This window comes from Paramisgurnus dabryanus, chromosome 5 (assembly GCF_030506205.2).
Source record: "Paramisgurnus dabryanus chromosome 5, PD_genome_1.1, whole genome shotgun sequence".
NCBI lineage: Eukaryota > Metazoa > Chordata > Actinopteri > Cypriniformes > Cobitidae > Paramisgurnus > Paramisgurnus dabryanus.
This window is the reverse complement of record NC_133341.1, coordinates 22,455,595-22,471,928: the sequence shown is the minus strand read 5'-3', so window position 1 is coordinate 22,471,928 and position 16,334 is coordinate 22,455,595. Positions and strand designations below refer to the sequence as shown.

Genomic DNA, 16,334 nt, shown 5'->3' with positions numbered 1-16,334 from the left:
ACCTTTAGACTTTAAAACATCAAAATGTCATCAATTAATAGGCATTTGTGTACAAAATGACATATAAACATATTTTCCTATTCTATTTTGCCTGGAAACGCTTCCAACACCTTGCGTGTCGCGTGAAAAATAGGCATCGGTTCGATTTCTAGCATACACACATTTTACGTGCGTCTCACGCAGGCAGTCTGCAAGCTCTAACCTGAATTAAAGACAGACACGCAGCTGAGACGCTTACGCCACGCATCCAGTGTGTCACGGGCCTAAGGTAATACAAACAATACAGGTCTTTAAACACCACTGATATTAAAGTTATGTATACTATATTGTATTTCTGTTAAGAGATCCTTCTAAAAGTTACACAATGCACCTTTAATATAAAATAGATGAGTGTAGTGAGTACAGGCTTGTCCTCTGTTTTATTTATTAAATTAAGTTAACTAAGTAAATCCCTTTAAAAGACAACTTAAAGTGTTAGAGATTTAATAGACGAGAGAGAGAGAATGTGTTATTTCAAAATCACAGCGGTGTCTCGCAGCATGTGAAAAGGAGACCGTGTTGACATAAAGATGGCCAGATGAGGCATGTTAGTGTAAATGTGAAATGTACAGCTCAGATAAACAGAGGAGACAGTAAAGAGTTTAAGTTCATTAACTAAACATCTGACGGATAGGAAAGCAAGATCTTCAGTTTAATAGCTAAGGACTTAATCTCAGCAGTTTCCATTACGCTACTAATGGAGGACTCGAACAGATAACACAAATGGATCTCTCAAGTGTGGATGGCTGTAAAACATCCCAATTAGGAATGCCGTTCCTGTTGTTAAGAAGCACTCTAAATTAAATCGAGGGTTCACAAACAAAGCCTGCAGGCACCATGGGAAGACAGTGTTCACGAGTGAGCCATCTCATCTGATTCGTTCAGCTCTGTTTGGAGAATACGTACATCTCCATACCGGCGGAGTTGTCAGCAGGCAACAAAGGCAAATTAAATGAGATACGGAGCAATGCGATGAAAGGAATGCATGTTTCTTTAGTATACGAGAAGACTGAAAAATGTATTATCTGTCTGAATCAAAGTGATTTAACCTTGGGAGATCGCATTCAATGTGCCAACAAGCGATGTACTTTGCGATGTCAATTCTAAGTAAATGATTCATCTCTATAATTAAAAAGGAATAGATGGGGTTACAGCACAGGTCTCTTTGCAACCTAATCAAGCTAAGAGAGAAAACATTAATATAGACTGTAACAAGATCCATGTGACAACACAAAATGAACATCTACAATCAACGTATGAATAATACTCCTTATGTGTACAGCTTTTGATCAAAATCTAAAAGTGTAAGTGTGTGTATGTGTGTGTGTGTGTACCTATTTAAAGTACCACTATGGTGATGTGAAAATTCATCATTCAACACCATTGCGGAGTATTATATTCATAATATTTGAGTTTTCCAAAGACATCTTATTTCCGCAGTTTAAAAATCGCCTTGGTTTGCTACGTCACACACACGTAACCAATCACATCATCAAATTGTTTACTCACATTTGATGAACTCATGAACATGTGTAACAGTTTAACATGTTAACTCTTTGCCCACCAGCGTTTTTTTTTAAGTTGCCAGCACCAGCATTTTTCATGATTTTCACAAAAGTTGAATGCCTTCCAGAAAATGTTCTTCTTTAAATATATAAACATACAATATATCAAATGAAAGAACAGACCCTCTGCTTTCAGAAAATACAGGGTTCCCACACCTTAGTTAACTTCAAATTCAAGGACCTTTCAAGGACTTTCCAGGTCCAATACCCTCAAATTCAAGGACTAAATGTGGGGATACATTTCAAGTGAGAGCAAGGTTACATCATGTTACCTTTTAAGATACATTGTTACAGTTCCCTTTCGAGGGAACTCGCGCTGCATCACTGCAGTGACACTTTGGGGATGCCTCCAAGGGGAGGTGCATCTGAATGTGTATATCAAATTTAACCAATGGTGAGGCTTAACGACAAAGACAGGGTGACGCAGGAGCCAGTAAGTATATCGCTATCTGAAATATTGCCAAAGACGGCATTACAGAGACGCAGGAAGTATGGCAAGAGAGACAAAGCGTCTCGTTCCCTTCTCAGAGAACAACAGTTACAAACGTAACCCGAGACGTTTTGATGTCTCAAACACAACTATGCAGAAAAACATTTTGGTATGAATCAACATTCGCATACAGAATATATAAGCATTTAAAGCGAACAGTTTAACACGTGTGCTTAAAAGACTAGACATTTTATGATATTATCCTAAACTACACAGGGAATAATATGGATTTTTTCCAGAAAACCTCTTGCATAAAATAGATTCAAGCACTTTCAATGACCTGTATCTATGTATGTATATTTTCAAAAACCTCCCAGGACCTTGAATTTTTTTCCCCAGATTCACAAACTTTCAAGAATTTCAAGGACCCGTGGGTACCCTGAAAATAGCGGCATTGCTAGAAATACTTGTCATTGGCAGGGAAGCGCTTTCTCATAATTGACAAGTTAACTAATCAATGGCGGGGAAAGAGTTAAAATCAACGGCAAAAACAAATGTTGCAGTTATGCATTGTGAAACCGGACTTGGCAGTTATGTGTTTGAAACAACCTAAATTTGCATCTATTTATGCATCTGAAAGGGTGGAGGTGGGGACTAATTCGCATATTCATATTTATGGTCCGAGCTGTGCAATTGAGTAGAGGTGGAGACTCATTTGCATATTCACAAATCTGCATATACTTAATGAGGGAATTACATTCAAGCAGTTTTAAAGCATGTAGAATTTACTGTTATGGTAAAAACTTTTACTTATGCTATTATGATGCTCAAAGATGAGTTTTAAGTGATCAAATTATCGACTACAGGGAGACTTTAACTCATATGTCAGTCTCTACATCTGACATTGACAGATTGTTTAAAAGCAGCCGATGATCAGGGCATATTATATCCTGACAATCAAAACGATTAATAATGAATTATTTTGAATGAACACAATTGCAGTTTGTACACTCTGCACTTCTAGGATTTAATTACTTTATAATTTGAAACAAGGAGTAAAAAGCTAAACTTTCAGTATCGTCATTCCAAATAATTAAATCTGTATTGGTACAGAAAAGTTGTAGCGGTGCAGCCCTATTTTTAACTAGTGCTTTATAAAAACAATAGAAGTCTATGGAGTGTCCTTATTTAGATTGATAAGTAAATAAGTAAATGTGTGTGTGTGTAATCCCATAAAACATGGAAACACAAAATTTTTCTTTATGAAGCTTTATTAAGGTTATGACTCTTCCAACATAGACAACAGACACTAGCAGTTATTTCACTAGGCTTTAAAAAAGAGCTTAGGTCTTCATGTTGGAAGTGTCATATTTAAACTACAGGGTACTTGTAAAGTAAAACCAAGGCTGCTTCATCATCTCTTCCTGCACCTAATGTTCACTTTAATGAGAAAGTGCTAAAAAAGGAAGAAGCCAAAGTCGGAGAAAAAAAATGTAAGTGATTACAGTAATTCTCCATCTCTTCCTATTCTTTCACACGTTTAGGCTGTTTCGCGAAACACAATAGCAACGCTCACAGCCGAACTTTTGGAGGGACTCTGTAATTATCCTATTTTATTTATACAATTGGATCCGTGCAAATTATGAATGGGTAACACAACCCCTAAGCCTTTTGATATTTTCAAGATAGCTGTAAATGACAGCTGGAACCATATAGTGAAAATTAATCAAGTAAATATAAAAAATGCCACCTTCTGTAACACCCCAAAATAATAAAACTTTATTTAAACTGTGTCTTTCAAGTTGATTCCTGACGGCAATCTAAAATGCTTTTTGGAATAATAGCATATTTGGGTCGAGCCCACTGCAAAAAACTGGTGGGAGAGATAAAAGGCAAAATCAAAAAATTTTAGATGTCACTATCCCACAATGCAACAAGACAGACAACATTTGTCGAATTAGCGTCCTTTCACACACACCACATGCTAAATAAACTAATTCTAAAAATTTTTAGGGCAGTTGCTTTGATATGACTGTCATGCTCCTTTGTAAATAATCGTATTAGCACATTAAGACCGACAACTGCATTCTGGTGCTATGTGAATGTACGGTAGCCTATGGCTTCTGTATTGTTTAAATGATAGGCACATTACTGATGGCAAATCTCTGTTGGCACCCACAACATACTGTTTATGACCTTTAAATGTCATTACAGTCAACACAGAGAACCTGCTCTCATTGTCCACTTATTGTCATTCATGATATCATTCATAATCTCTAATTACAGCTCTCTGGGCTCTTCCTTCAACGATATGAATCGTGCCGTGAGAAGCCTTGATGGCTTGCGGTTTTCAAACAGGTCCTCTCTGAGGTACCAAATGCTAGAGGCAGAAAGTTCAACAATGATGCTTAGTGAATAAACAATGGGTACCCAGCTTCACCTAAGCGACTGAAATCGCTCAATGCCTGTCATGACTGCATCTAAACCGCAAGGTTGAAGATCAATGGAAACATCACTCGCCAACAGAAAGGATGGCGTCTCAGTGCTCAGTATATCCTGCCCCTAGTCCTTTCATTGAAAATTTCCAATCCAATCTGACATCGGATCAGAATTGCTGTTTACTGTATATTATCTCTTGGCTTTCTAAACCCTAATAGCCTCCTCATGGACAAATGTAAATCCTTAAAGCATGTGTGCTCATTATATCCCTAGTAAAATTCTAGTACAGGTCTATGACCTCTTATGTGCAACACAAAAATCTATATTTTCAGCGTCCTATATATACTGTTATACCTTTCCATTTAGTTATCTGACTAGACAAGCAATGTTCCCATAATGGTGATTTTTGTTATAACAGCACTGGGACTACTCTGGGATACCAGTATCTCAGACAAACCGTTACAGATTACAGACTTAGTGGCATGCAACATTTAGGGCTCTATCTTACACCCGGCGCAATGCAGCGAAATGCATGACGCAAGTGTCTTTTGCTAGTTTCCACCCTGCGCAATGATCTTTTTCACGTTTAGCGCCACTTTGTTTAAATATCAAATGCATTTGCACCCCCTTTTGCGCCCATGGGCGTTCTGGTCTGAAATGATGTGTGTTCAGGCGCATTGTTGGCGCGTTGCTATTTTGAGGCAACTAAAATAGACTACGCCATTGACCAACAAAAACCTGCTCTAAAGTCAATGGTGCAATATGTTTTTTATATGTAATATGCGCCTATAAATGGTACGACAACGCGGGTTTGCTTATCACACACATGAATGCGCAGCAGCACAAAAACACTTTTAAATATGAAAGATTAAAGGATTGAATGTAAAAGACTATTTTTGAGTCTCTTGGACATAAATGAGGACCGATTATGAGACGTTAGAAGGCACAAAGAGCTGCTTCACCTGCAGCCTGGTAAGTAAATAAATGCTTTGCTTTAAACAAATGCATCCAGTGTTCGAATTATGTCAAAGCTTATGGGGGGTCCCCTAGCTAAGCCCCACCCCCTGGCCAAGCCCCACCCCCTTATCATAGGGTCGCTGTGATTTCACAAAGTAAGATGTGATCGTCCTTGATCAGTAATCATCTGATCCTGGTTTTAATCAAAGAAACCCCAAATTACCCTTAACTCAAACTCTAAAACATTTTTTACCCCTCAAATTAGTGTGAAACACTGGCAAGGGCAGACATTTTACACAGAGTAGGGGTTAAATAGGGTGGACCTCATTTTTAAATTACATAATTTTACTATACAGTATAGTAGTGGTTAAATGGATTACATTGCGTTTTTTGAGTCATAGATCGAATACTTTTCAGATGATCAGCAAAACTGGGGGTGGGAAAATAACATCAGAACAAATTAAGAAATTATGAGCATAAAAAATAGAAAAGAACAAAGTTACAAATAAAGTAAGATATATTTAGGTACATAAATAGAATCAAATGAATAATAACACTGTCTTCTTCATCGAATAATTAATCTGTTTTTAGATACAGAAGTGATTTTCCTTTGTTTTCTGTTGTTTAATTAATATGAATGACAGAAACACAAGCAGATAAGAACTGCTACTTTCAGACCAACACAAACATCTGATTTCTTTCTGAACTGTTTGCACTTACTTTAAAACATAACTGAATGTTTTTATGAGAATAGATGCCAAGACTGTGGTATTTCCAAATAATTTTGTGTTTGCATTATTTAGGAATCGCGCGTCTCCGTGCGTCCGCTTATGAGTGTTGCGTCCATTTAATGTGTGCGCGATGCGTCCTTGTCTTTGCGCACATAAAACAGCCCACTTTAACATCTTCCGCTCAAATTGTTTAAAATCGCTTGCATGTTAACATTTGCAAGGTTTAAAAAAACACATGCAAAAGATACTTTCTATAAATATAGTTATTTATTTCTGAATGATGCGTATTTGAGCGATAAACAGGGCCAGACGAAATATGCAGACTTTTTTTGCTTTATCTCTGGAAATGTTTTGGAAAAATCTGCGGAATTCTGCTAAATGATTTTAAATGTTTTAAAAATTATATTAGATAATTTAAGCCATAAATATTACAAAATTGCATCTAAAATAATTACTTTTTAAAAGCTTAAAATGAAAATGAATACACCAAAGCAATGAGTCCTCTGAATTAAACCGGATCAACATGAAGCAGATAATGTGCTTGTCAAGATATAATTATAGTTTGTGTATAAAATGACATGTATTGTTTATTTTGTTATATATTATAGCAGCATAAAAAAGCTTGTATTAATACGTTCTCATTATGAATTAAGCATGTATGAAGATAATTTCATTATTTTTTACAACGCAATGTAAACTTCATAGTTTGTATATAAAATGACATGTATTATATTGTTTATTTTGTTATATATTATAGCAGCATTAAAAAGCTTGTATTAATACGTTATCATTATGAATAAGCACGTATGAAGATAATTTCATCATTTTTACAATGCAATGTAAACTTCATATTTAACATAACAAGAGAATTCATCTTGTAAACGAATTTGAAATGATGATGTGCTGCTGAGTGCCGACTGTCGCGTCACATAGATGACAATTACAAGTAAGATCTGCATAACTTAGTGATAAGTTTTATTTCATCTGAAATATCAAATGGTTCGTGTTCTCTATCATTAAAAACAATCACAGCAAACACGCACAGGGTTTATGTACTTGTCAATGCCGCTCACAAACGCGCGTATGTGTGCTTGTCGTCAATGAGGGTTGGTCACAAACACGCTCAAGTGCAATTTATGTGCCCTGGTGTTAAGTATTAAAGAGACTATAATTTATTATCATTTAAGCGTGATTTCTTCTGCTTCCCCAATAAAATATTTTGTGTGACTGAGTGGACCAGCCGTCAGACTGACAGGATAGATTTGCCACTGTTTGTCTGTCAATTCCTCCAGAAAACAGCATGAGGCGCACTTGCGAGTTTATTTATTTCAGACAGAAGTCATTTGAATTAGTTTATTGTGAAATTGGGACAAATAAAGACAGTTTCGCTTTGTGACACGCAACATGAGAATATTAAATTCATGTAGTATTTTAATTTTAATAAAAACCAGGGGACCCCCCTAATTTATATTTTTGTGCTTTATGGGGGGTCCCTTAAGGCTTATAGGAGGTCAGGGACCCCCCCAGACCCCCTTCAATTCGAACACTGAATGCATCTGTTATTAAATGTTTTTTTTAAATGCTACCTCACAGATTTATTGTATATGATGACTCTGTACCTGTGGATATGGAGAGATGAGAAAAATTTTTAAGTAATGCTTAAAAAAACTGACGCTGTCCAAGTGCTGAAACGTGCGGAGAGCCGTTTGTAAATTCTTTATCTCCTGTTTGTTACAAATAAAGTATTTTTAGAGTACAAACCTTTTCTTACATACTTGTAAATTATTTCTTGATGATATTGGATAGCCATACATTTAAAGCAATTAAAAGCCTGCTTTTTACTTCCATGACTAAAAGAAAACGGTTTTAAAGGTTTTAATAAAAAAATAACAAGTGAAAAAACAATTATTTAACATTAATCTTAAACTGGGGATCTTCTTCCTCAGCTTAGTTTTTCAGTTTACAAAGTCCGTCATCTAAATAGGGATTAGACATGGCGCCAGCGCAACTGGCTTTTAAAGGGGATGCAAGCTGAGACTCTCATTGGTTTATTGCACGTTATGCCCAAAATACTCCCATTCCTCATTAAAAAAAGGACCAACCCTTTTCAACCATGCGCTGTGCGCTTTAGACAATGCGCTTAGATCGTTAAAAAAGGCCCTTATTCATGTTTTGGCTTTATTACAATTGGCTTCCTTTCAGTCTAAATTCTGCTGGGTTATTTGTAACCCAATGCTGGGTAAATATTAAAAACACATACATGAAATGGGTTATAAATAGACCTATTGCTGGGTTGTTGTTAACCCAACCATGAGTTGAAACAAAAGTACATTGAAACAACCGGGCATAGGTTTATTTATTAACCCAACATGTGTTCTGTTCAATATCTACCCAGCATTGAGTTAAAAATAACCCAGCAGAGTGTTGTTACCAGTGTCCATATTACATCTATAATATAAGTTACTCTTAAAAAGCAACATCCCATTTTCAATTGGGCTATTAGTGCTTATGGCCAAATCACAGTAATGTTAATATTCAGTGCAAGCTCTTGCTTATTAATCGCTTGGGTAATTATGTTTCTATCAGAACGATCTTTTACAGAATATGCACATAGAGGGTGCATATTAACTTGCGGACATTCTGTAAAGAAGGCTTTTAAAACTTCACCCAACTTGACTAAATGAACCTCCGATGATGGCAGGAGATAATTAACACCTCAAAAAGTCCAAATAAATGAAGTAGATATGAAGTGAAGGTATTTTTCATTTGCGTCCCATCAAAACTATCTCTTAATTATAACCTGGGGTTCGAGTGGGAGCAAAAAAACGTGACTTGTCATTTTTTTGGAAGCTCATCTGCTTGCTTGACTTAGGTGATAAAAGGCTAAACCTCACATCGATAAACCGCTAGAATTAAATGTAATCCAGTTCAATAACATCCTTACTTTGCATGCTAATGTGGCTTATTAAAGAGAAAGATGCTATTGACCTTTCTCTCTCTTTCTGTCTTTCTCTCTCTCTCTCTCACTCACTTTCTCCCTTTATGAAACAATGAATGACTGTTTACTGTAAAGTCCTGCCAGCATAAATCACACACACACACACACACACACACACGCACACGCACACGCACACGCACACGCGCACGCGCACGCGCACACGCACGCACGCACGCACGCACGCACACACACACACACACACACACACACACATTTGTGGTGTTTTGAACCCCTTGAGATCTCTTAAAAAAATAAAATATGTCTGTGTTGTAATATTAGAAAGTATTTCTATAAAAGGGTATTTGAGACGATTGTGACGTCATGCGCAATCCAGTCATTTATACAGATCAGTGATTCCCACCAAAAATTATGTCACTTCCTGAAAAAGGATGTCATTAAGGGAAAGGCTTTTGTTAGTTAAGGGGACTACAACTACTGGTTAGAGAACTAATATGACCTCATCCAGTGTACTGGCATGCAGTACTGTATGTGGATACGACCCATAACAGAAATGGCAGAAAACATTACAAAACAGTTCCTCAGCACATTCCTACTACTGTACTTCCTTCAAACCACACAACAGCTTGCAACAAAACACCTGATGGCACATCTGAAGTTTGCTGCCTTTATTGCTTTCATTATTTCCCAATATCATCATTAGCTTTTTCAATATAACAAACAGAACCATGGTGTTCCTCTAATAAAAGATAAATCAGTATACAGTTTTTTCTTTTAAATGTAATGTCTTCACAAGCATATATCTTTTTCAAAGAAGAAATTCTGTTTATTTTACAATACAATACGATAAACTTTTTTCCTCTTTACGGTTCGACTACAGTAATATATAAAAAATTAGCCTCAATACAACCTTTTGCATGGCTCACTAAGTGCAGCTCTTGAGGTAAAATGATCCTAGATCAGTCTGTCAGGAGGCAAGAGGTATTCAAGAGCTTCTGATGACTGATCTCTTTTTCCAAATCCTCTGTGATTCATTTTCAGACAACCATTAGCTAAAGGTTTAAGCTTCTCTCTTACAAAACCCACAAACATCCCAGTGAAGCTCAACCTGGCCTCTAATGGTAAATCAACCTCATTCTACCTGAATGTACTCAGTCTGAGATATCGCTATAGCACTGTGAATTTAAAACTGCACAAGATTTATGACTCATAATGAGAAAATGCTTGGGCAGAAGAGTACTGCTACTTGATACCTATAGGAGCTCCCGGAGGATCTACGTATGCACTCTTCGACATACCGTGAAAACAATGTTAATGTCCCATAGCTTTTTCATATCCCACAATTCTCTGCAGCAGGATCCTCAGCATTCTTCTACAGTAACGGCGCATTGGCCTAGCACAGTGTTTTGGGTAATAAGGGCTAAGTGAAGAATTGAATTATGCATGTTGCATGCATTGACTTTCCCTGAGCAATTCACCTGCGTTTTGTGACTAGATTTTTTCACTTTAAGAAAGAGACCATGGAGTCAGACCATTTCATGTACCTTTTCCAGAAGAGTGACAGCTTAAAGATGTAATAATTCGGGGGTGTCAAAGGAAGACGTACCTTTAGTGGGTTCTGTACGCTTGGGTAGGTCCAATGTGTCATAGTTTTTGTCATGCTCTCCGTTTTTCCTCCCTGAGTGAAGACGAGAGTGAGAGAGTATAAGAGGGAAAGCAGCTGTAAGTGTCACTGTATGAGAGAAATTACTATATGGGTATGAAAACTCAGACACATGAATCGAGCTACTACAAAGATATGCAGAGACAACCTGACCCTTCTGACATCAGCTCCCAATAGAGGAAAACCAAATCAATAATGCAAAGCCTGCTGCATGGAGGACAGATGTCTATAACTAAGTGAAGTAAAGGGATACTAGTCCACTATCATGTTTTAGTACACACATAAAAAAAGAGTCATCATTTACCCCATGTCGTCCCAAACATGTAATTTAATTGTATTTGTTAATGGTAAATGAAGAGTGTATTCATTACATACAAGATCACTACAGCTTTTATGTCAATGATGCCTAATGACAGAGGTTTTTCAATTTTATAAATTGAAACTGAAACTTTGATTTCATTAATTAATTTCAATTAGGGTTGTCAAAATAAAAGTTTGTGTTTCCATAATATATGTCTGAGTGCTCTGTGTCATTATTGTGCATGTATATAAATATTATGTATTTATTGATAAATTTGTTTTATTTACATATACAGTACTGTGCAAAAGTCTTAGGCCACCACCACCAGACGTGTTGTTTTAGAAGTTTTAATGTCCATCCATATTTATTTTTCAATCTATTTTATTAAGATACAAACATAAAATACAGGAAATATGTAAAAAAAAAAAAATGTTCAGTACTAAATGTCTATGTTTAGTGTGACCTCTCTTGGCACTAAACACATCTTGAGGTTCTTTGAGCAAAATGAAGTAAAAAGACTAATTTCTTTAAAATTAGAAATGAGGATTTAATTTTATTTAGGTTTTAGAGAAAGGGAAGTTTACCCTAAAAACTTGACACATCAGTTTACATTTTTATACAGTTTTTAATACTATATACACATTTCCTGCATTTTCTGGATGTATTCTATTGAAGAGACTGAAAAACAATTATATGATCACAATAACATTGCAAAAACAATAAATCGTGGCATGGTGGACAAATACTTTTGCACAATACTGTATATATATTACAAAATAATTATGTATTTTTATATAAATATAAATGTTTCTTAAACTTTGTATATTTATATATACATAATAATTACACACGCAAAACACAAACTTTTATTTTGTATGCATTAAATGGCGATTAATCATCTGACAGCCCTAATTTCTATCATCTTTGACATTTAATAATCAGTTAATATTAATGATATCAAGGTTATGTTTTCACATAACATGAAATACACAGACATGAACAACATATATTACACATTAAGTCCATAAAGTGCTTGATGCAGATACCCATAATAAAGCATATGGGTTAAGATTAAGGAAGGTAAGGGTGAGTGGTGGTCGGACTGTTTCCCTCACCACCACTCACCCTTACATTCCTTAATCTTAACCCATATGCTTTATGGGTATCTGCATCAAGCACTTTATGGACTTAATGTGTAATATATGTTGTTCATGTCTGTGTATTTCATGTTATTGGAAGGGGGGATATATGTGTGGGATGTGTTGTACTGTCAGTGTATTGTTGCATTGTTGATAATGTGAGCATACCAAGATAAATTCCTCTCAACTGCATTGTTGAAATGGCTAAATAAATCTTTGAAGACATTTAATACTCGGTTAATATTAAAGATATCAAGGTTATGTTTTCACATAATGTTCTTTACATTGTCTAGGATGATTGTATGTAGAAATTACTAAAAAAAATTACTTTAGTTGGATTTTTACAGGTAGCGTCACATATGAGGGTAATGATGAGCATCCCTTCAAAGCAATGCGAAGTACGACAGGCAAAACCTAAACCTCATTAACAGATAACAGCACAGACACTTATCTCATTTTAAAGAGGTTATGCATGAGCCTATTAGCACAGGTTTGATGTTTGCTTTAAGATAAACACTGGCCAGTATTAAAAGAATGGAAAGAAGTGCAAAAGGGTGGTAATGAAGAATTTAATCTGATAAAGAGATGGGAAAAGGTATTGTATGTTGAGAGACAGAAAGTAACATTTAAAGGATAAGCAGGAAGAGAGAGAGACTCACCTTGATTAAACCATTCCTCTAAAGTTAGCCAACGCAGCAACAGCAGCAAGACCAATAAGAAAACAAAGCAGGCGGGGAGAAAGAGGGGATATTTCAGAGAGTGTGTGCATTGAAGAGGACAGAACTTATTCGTGAACCACTTAAAAGTACATAGTAATGGGGAGAGAGTGTATAAAATAAGTTTACAGCAAACACAAAGTTAGGACAAGAGTAGGTCCGTTTCCTCAGCTAAAGACTTGAAATTTACAAGAGTGTGTTTACAGGTTTAAATAGTTTAATCCACGGAACGTTAACTTAAAAGTATCTACACTTTGGCGCTCACTTTGTTACATCAGTCTAAAACCTGTGTTTTATTCTGTTAGCAGTGTGAACTGGCACAAACTGCCTGTACCAAATTCATATTTATACTGTATATTACATCACTATATTTGCCTCTAATTATGTAAATTAAGCTAATTATAAATATGGCATATTTAAATATCATGTCCCTAATAACATATGTTCCTGGCCTAAATTTACACAACAAATTCACAGTAAACAAGGAAAGCAGCTTAAACGGTTCTACTGTTCATAAAGAAAGTGTCAAGTTTTGTGAGCAAGACTAATTTATGCCATTACTTTAAAAAAGTGCTCTGAAAACGGGTCTGTCTTAATATGTTTCCCAAACATTCCGTAATGCTTTTTTAAGGGCGTCTTCTTGTGCAAATATACATGACTTACATCTTCAAAGTATGTCTCAAGGGCCACTAACAGATAAACAAACCTCATTAAAAGGGTCCTGTTTACATGCATTTTTGGTCATTTGCTCCTTTGGGAAGTACAAGAGGAATCAATTTGCTAATTCAAGTCATTAATGTATTCAAGAGCCTTCAGACCTGTCAACGTAAGAGCGAAAAAAATCTTATGTAACTTAAATCCTTAATCCAGTTGCCGTGAAAAGAACCGATACCCAGACAACCCTTGTTGTCTCAGTCATATTGCAGAGTGCAAAATCGATACAATGTAATGTCACAGACGTAAAACTTACACCTAGATCCATGCAGAGATAAATATTGATTCAGCACTGATATCCTAGACACACACTACAGCTATGAATCATGAGCCCCATAAGAGCAAATAAAGCCTCTAGCACTATTTAGTTTCCTTTTATCTGCCTGCAGTGTTTTTATGATGTTGGATGAAAATGGCTTTGCTGAACCTGCTGCTCATTATCATGACTCAAAAAAGTTCGATATGGTCTTAGAAGAACAAATCATATATATGAGATAATGTTGAATTCAATAATGACCTTTGGCCTTTTTCCCTCCGAAGCAGCCTGCGTCATCTTTCTTCTTCCTCTGAGTGCCCGCAGAGCCCGGGCCCTGAAGAGCAGAGGGGTCCTGAAACTTCTCTGCCCCCGGGACCTCCTTGTGCACGTGGTAGGACAGGTTCCTCATGATGCAAACACAATTCTCCACAGACTGGGAATAAAGACAGAAAGAGAGGATTATTTATGCTCACTAAACTATACTATTGCATCTTAGTATATGACTATTTATTACAAATAGGGCATCAAATATTTTTACAAAAACTGACTATTGTCCCAGGCTAATCAGACTGATTCCCTATACAGTAGCACTGCTAGTTTCATGCTGCTTGTGGTCTCTTTATTCTCACACAGTAATATAAAACAGTATCAACTTAAATCAATAATTTATGTCCATTTATTTATTTATTAGGAAGCAGCAGTTTAATAAGCACAGTAATGTACAGTCAGCAAGCCACTACTGTAAAATTTAACCCAGAGCCCCTCAGGGTGATATAAGACCCCTCTAATTCAAGTTAGGGACCAGATCTTGTGTCAGGATGTGTTTTGCATTATTAATTAGCTAACTGTACATCAGCCATTACACACACACATACAGATTCATTATATACAGTAGTGCATTATTGAAAATAGATTTTTTATAATGTTTTAATACAAACTGATACCTGTGGTGGTTCTGTGCAGATGAAACTCACCTTATTGTCCATGTCTTTTTTCCCCACAGCAGACTGCAGTGCATGCAGCAGGGCATCCACCAGCCCCTCACACTCCCTTAAGCGTCTGCGTGCCTCTGCACCATCCGAACTCACATTCCTGCAGAACACAGCACAGTGTTGCCATTTGTACTTATTATGCATCATTAGATGTTTTTGCTTGGTAAACTGCTTACTCTTACTTTTAATAAAATAAAATAGTTAAACTACAACCCCATGTATGTAGATATATGACAATCAGAACACCTCTGCATCCATTTTCCTTTTGATTTTCTTTTGGTTACGTTGACAAGCACATTGATATTTTTTAAAAAGTGAAGAATTTTTTTTATGTTTTATAAAAAGTATTTAAATAATGATATAAAATTATTAGTGGAACATTTAATGGATCTTTATTTGACCTCGAACCATATCGAATCTCGTGCCACCCCTGTGAAATCTGGGGCACCCCTAAGGGGTGCGCGAACCCCAAATAGGTTTTTGAATAACTCAGGCTGTGTATCAATCAGCTCCCAATGTCGTAAATCAGTATATTATCATGTACACAGGTTCGGGCACTGGTAAGGACTTACTGTAACATTGGGACAGTGTTTACCAACATTTCTCTGACTTAATTTTTAAACATTTGTTAAAGTATATATATATTATAAAAACACTTTCATTATTCTCTTAAATTACCCTTTTATATATCCGTGGAGGAATGTGACATTTAAATATTAAGTATACATAGATGCTCGCTGGTTTTTGTGTTGCATTGTGGGAATTTTGAATGAACAAACGTTCCAGTGCACTGGAAGGATTTTGCGATCGAGACACCCCTTAAAGAGTCCATAACAACCGCTGTTTCTACGTATCAAATGTTAATCTGGAGTACCTATAGAGTAGTATTACATCATTCATATCTCCAAAGTGTCAGATTAGCTTTACAGATTCTTTCCGATAACTGGGAAAGAGGAGTTACTAGCTGCGGGAGGAGCGAGTCACGAGTCAACACTTTATACAACACTGACTGGATAACTTATGATTCTCTGCATGTTCGTGTCGTTTATATAATATGCACTTACGTGTCTATTTCCAACATAACCCAAAAGTATTACTTACAACATGCAACTCATGACCCGGTTGGGACTTTTCAATGAAATCCAGCGTTAAACAAACACACACGCAAAACTCTGCAGCTTCCCCGGATAAACAAACTATATCCATTGTTTTCCTAATGCTGGCTTTCTTCTCCTTACATTCAAAAACATACTTCTTCTTTCGTGCAATTGTTGAGTCTTGATAAAAACAAAGCTGTTGCGTAAAGTGATGACTGTAACTTAGCGTCCTTGCTTCTCGCTCTCCCGCTGATTGACATGTGGGTGTGGTTTTCTAGTGGAAGTGCCCATATAAAAAAGTGATACATATAGCTTATTCCTGAAAAGTCAGCCGAACCC

The 16,334-nt window shown here is 36.3% G+C and overlaps 1 protein-coding gene across 12 annotated transcripts in view; it reads right to left on the bottom strand.

The window, feature by feature from the left end:
* arvcfb (ARVCF delta catenin family member b) overlaps nucleotides 1-16,334 on the bottom strand; it is a 282,072-nt gene that overhangs the window by 30,161 nt on the left and 235,577 nt on the right. For 10 of the 12 annotated variants that reach the window (XM_065250329.2, XM_065250334.2, XM_065250328.2 and 7 more), the window contains 4 exons: nucleotides 14,881-14,998; nucleotides 14,168-14,339; nucleotides 12,880-12,897; nucleotides 10,724-10,795 (listed from right to left, as the gene is read on the bottom strand). In XM_065250329.2, coding sequence (XP_065106401.1) covers nucleotides 10,724-10,795; nucleotides 12,880-12,897; nucleotides 14,168-14,339; nucleotides 14,881-14,998 — 380 coding nt within the window. The remainder of the gene's footprint in view (nucleotides 1-10,723; nucleotides 10,796-12,879; nucleotides 12,898-14,167; nucleotides 14,340-14,880; nucleotides 14,999-16,334) is intronic. The other 2 variants (XM_065250330.2, XM_065250338.2) reach the window with 1 other exon arrangement.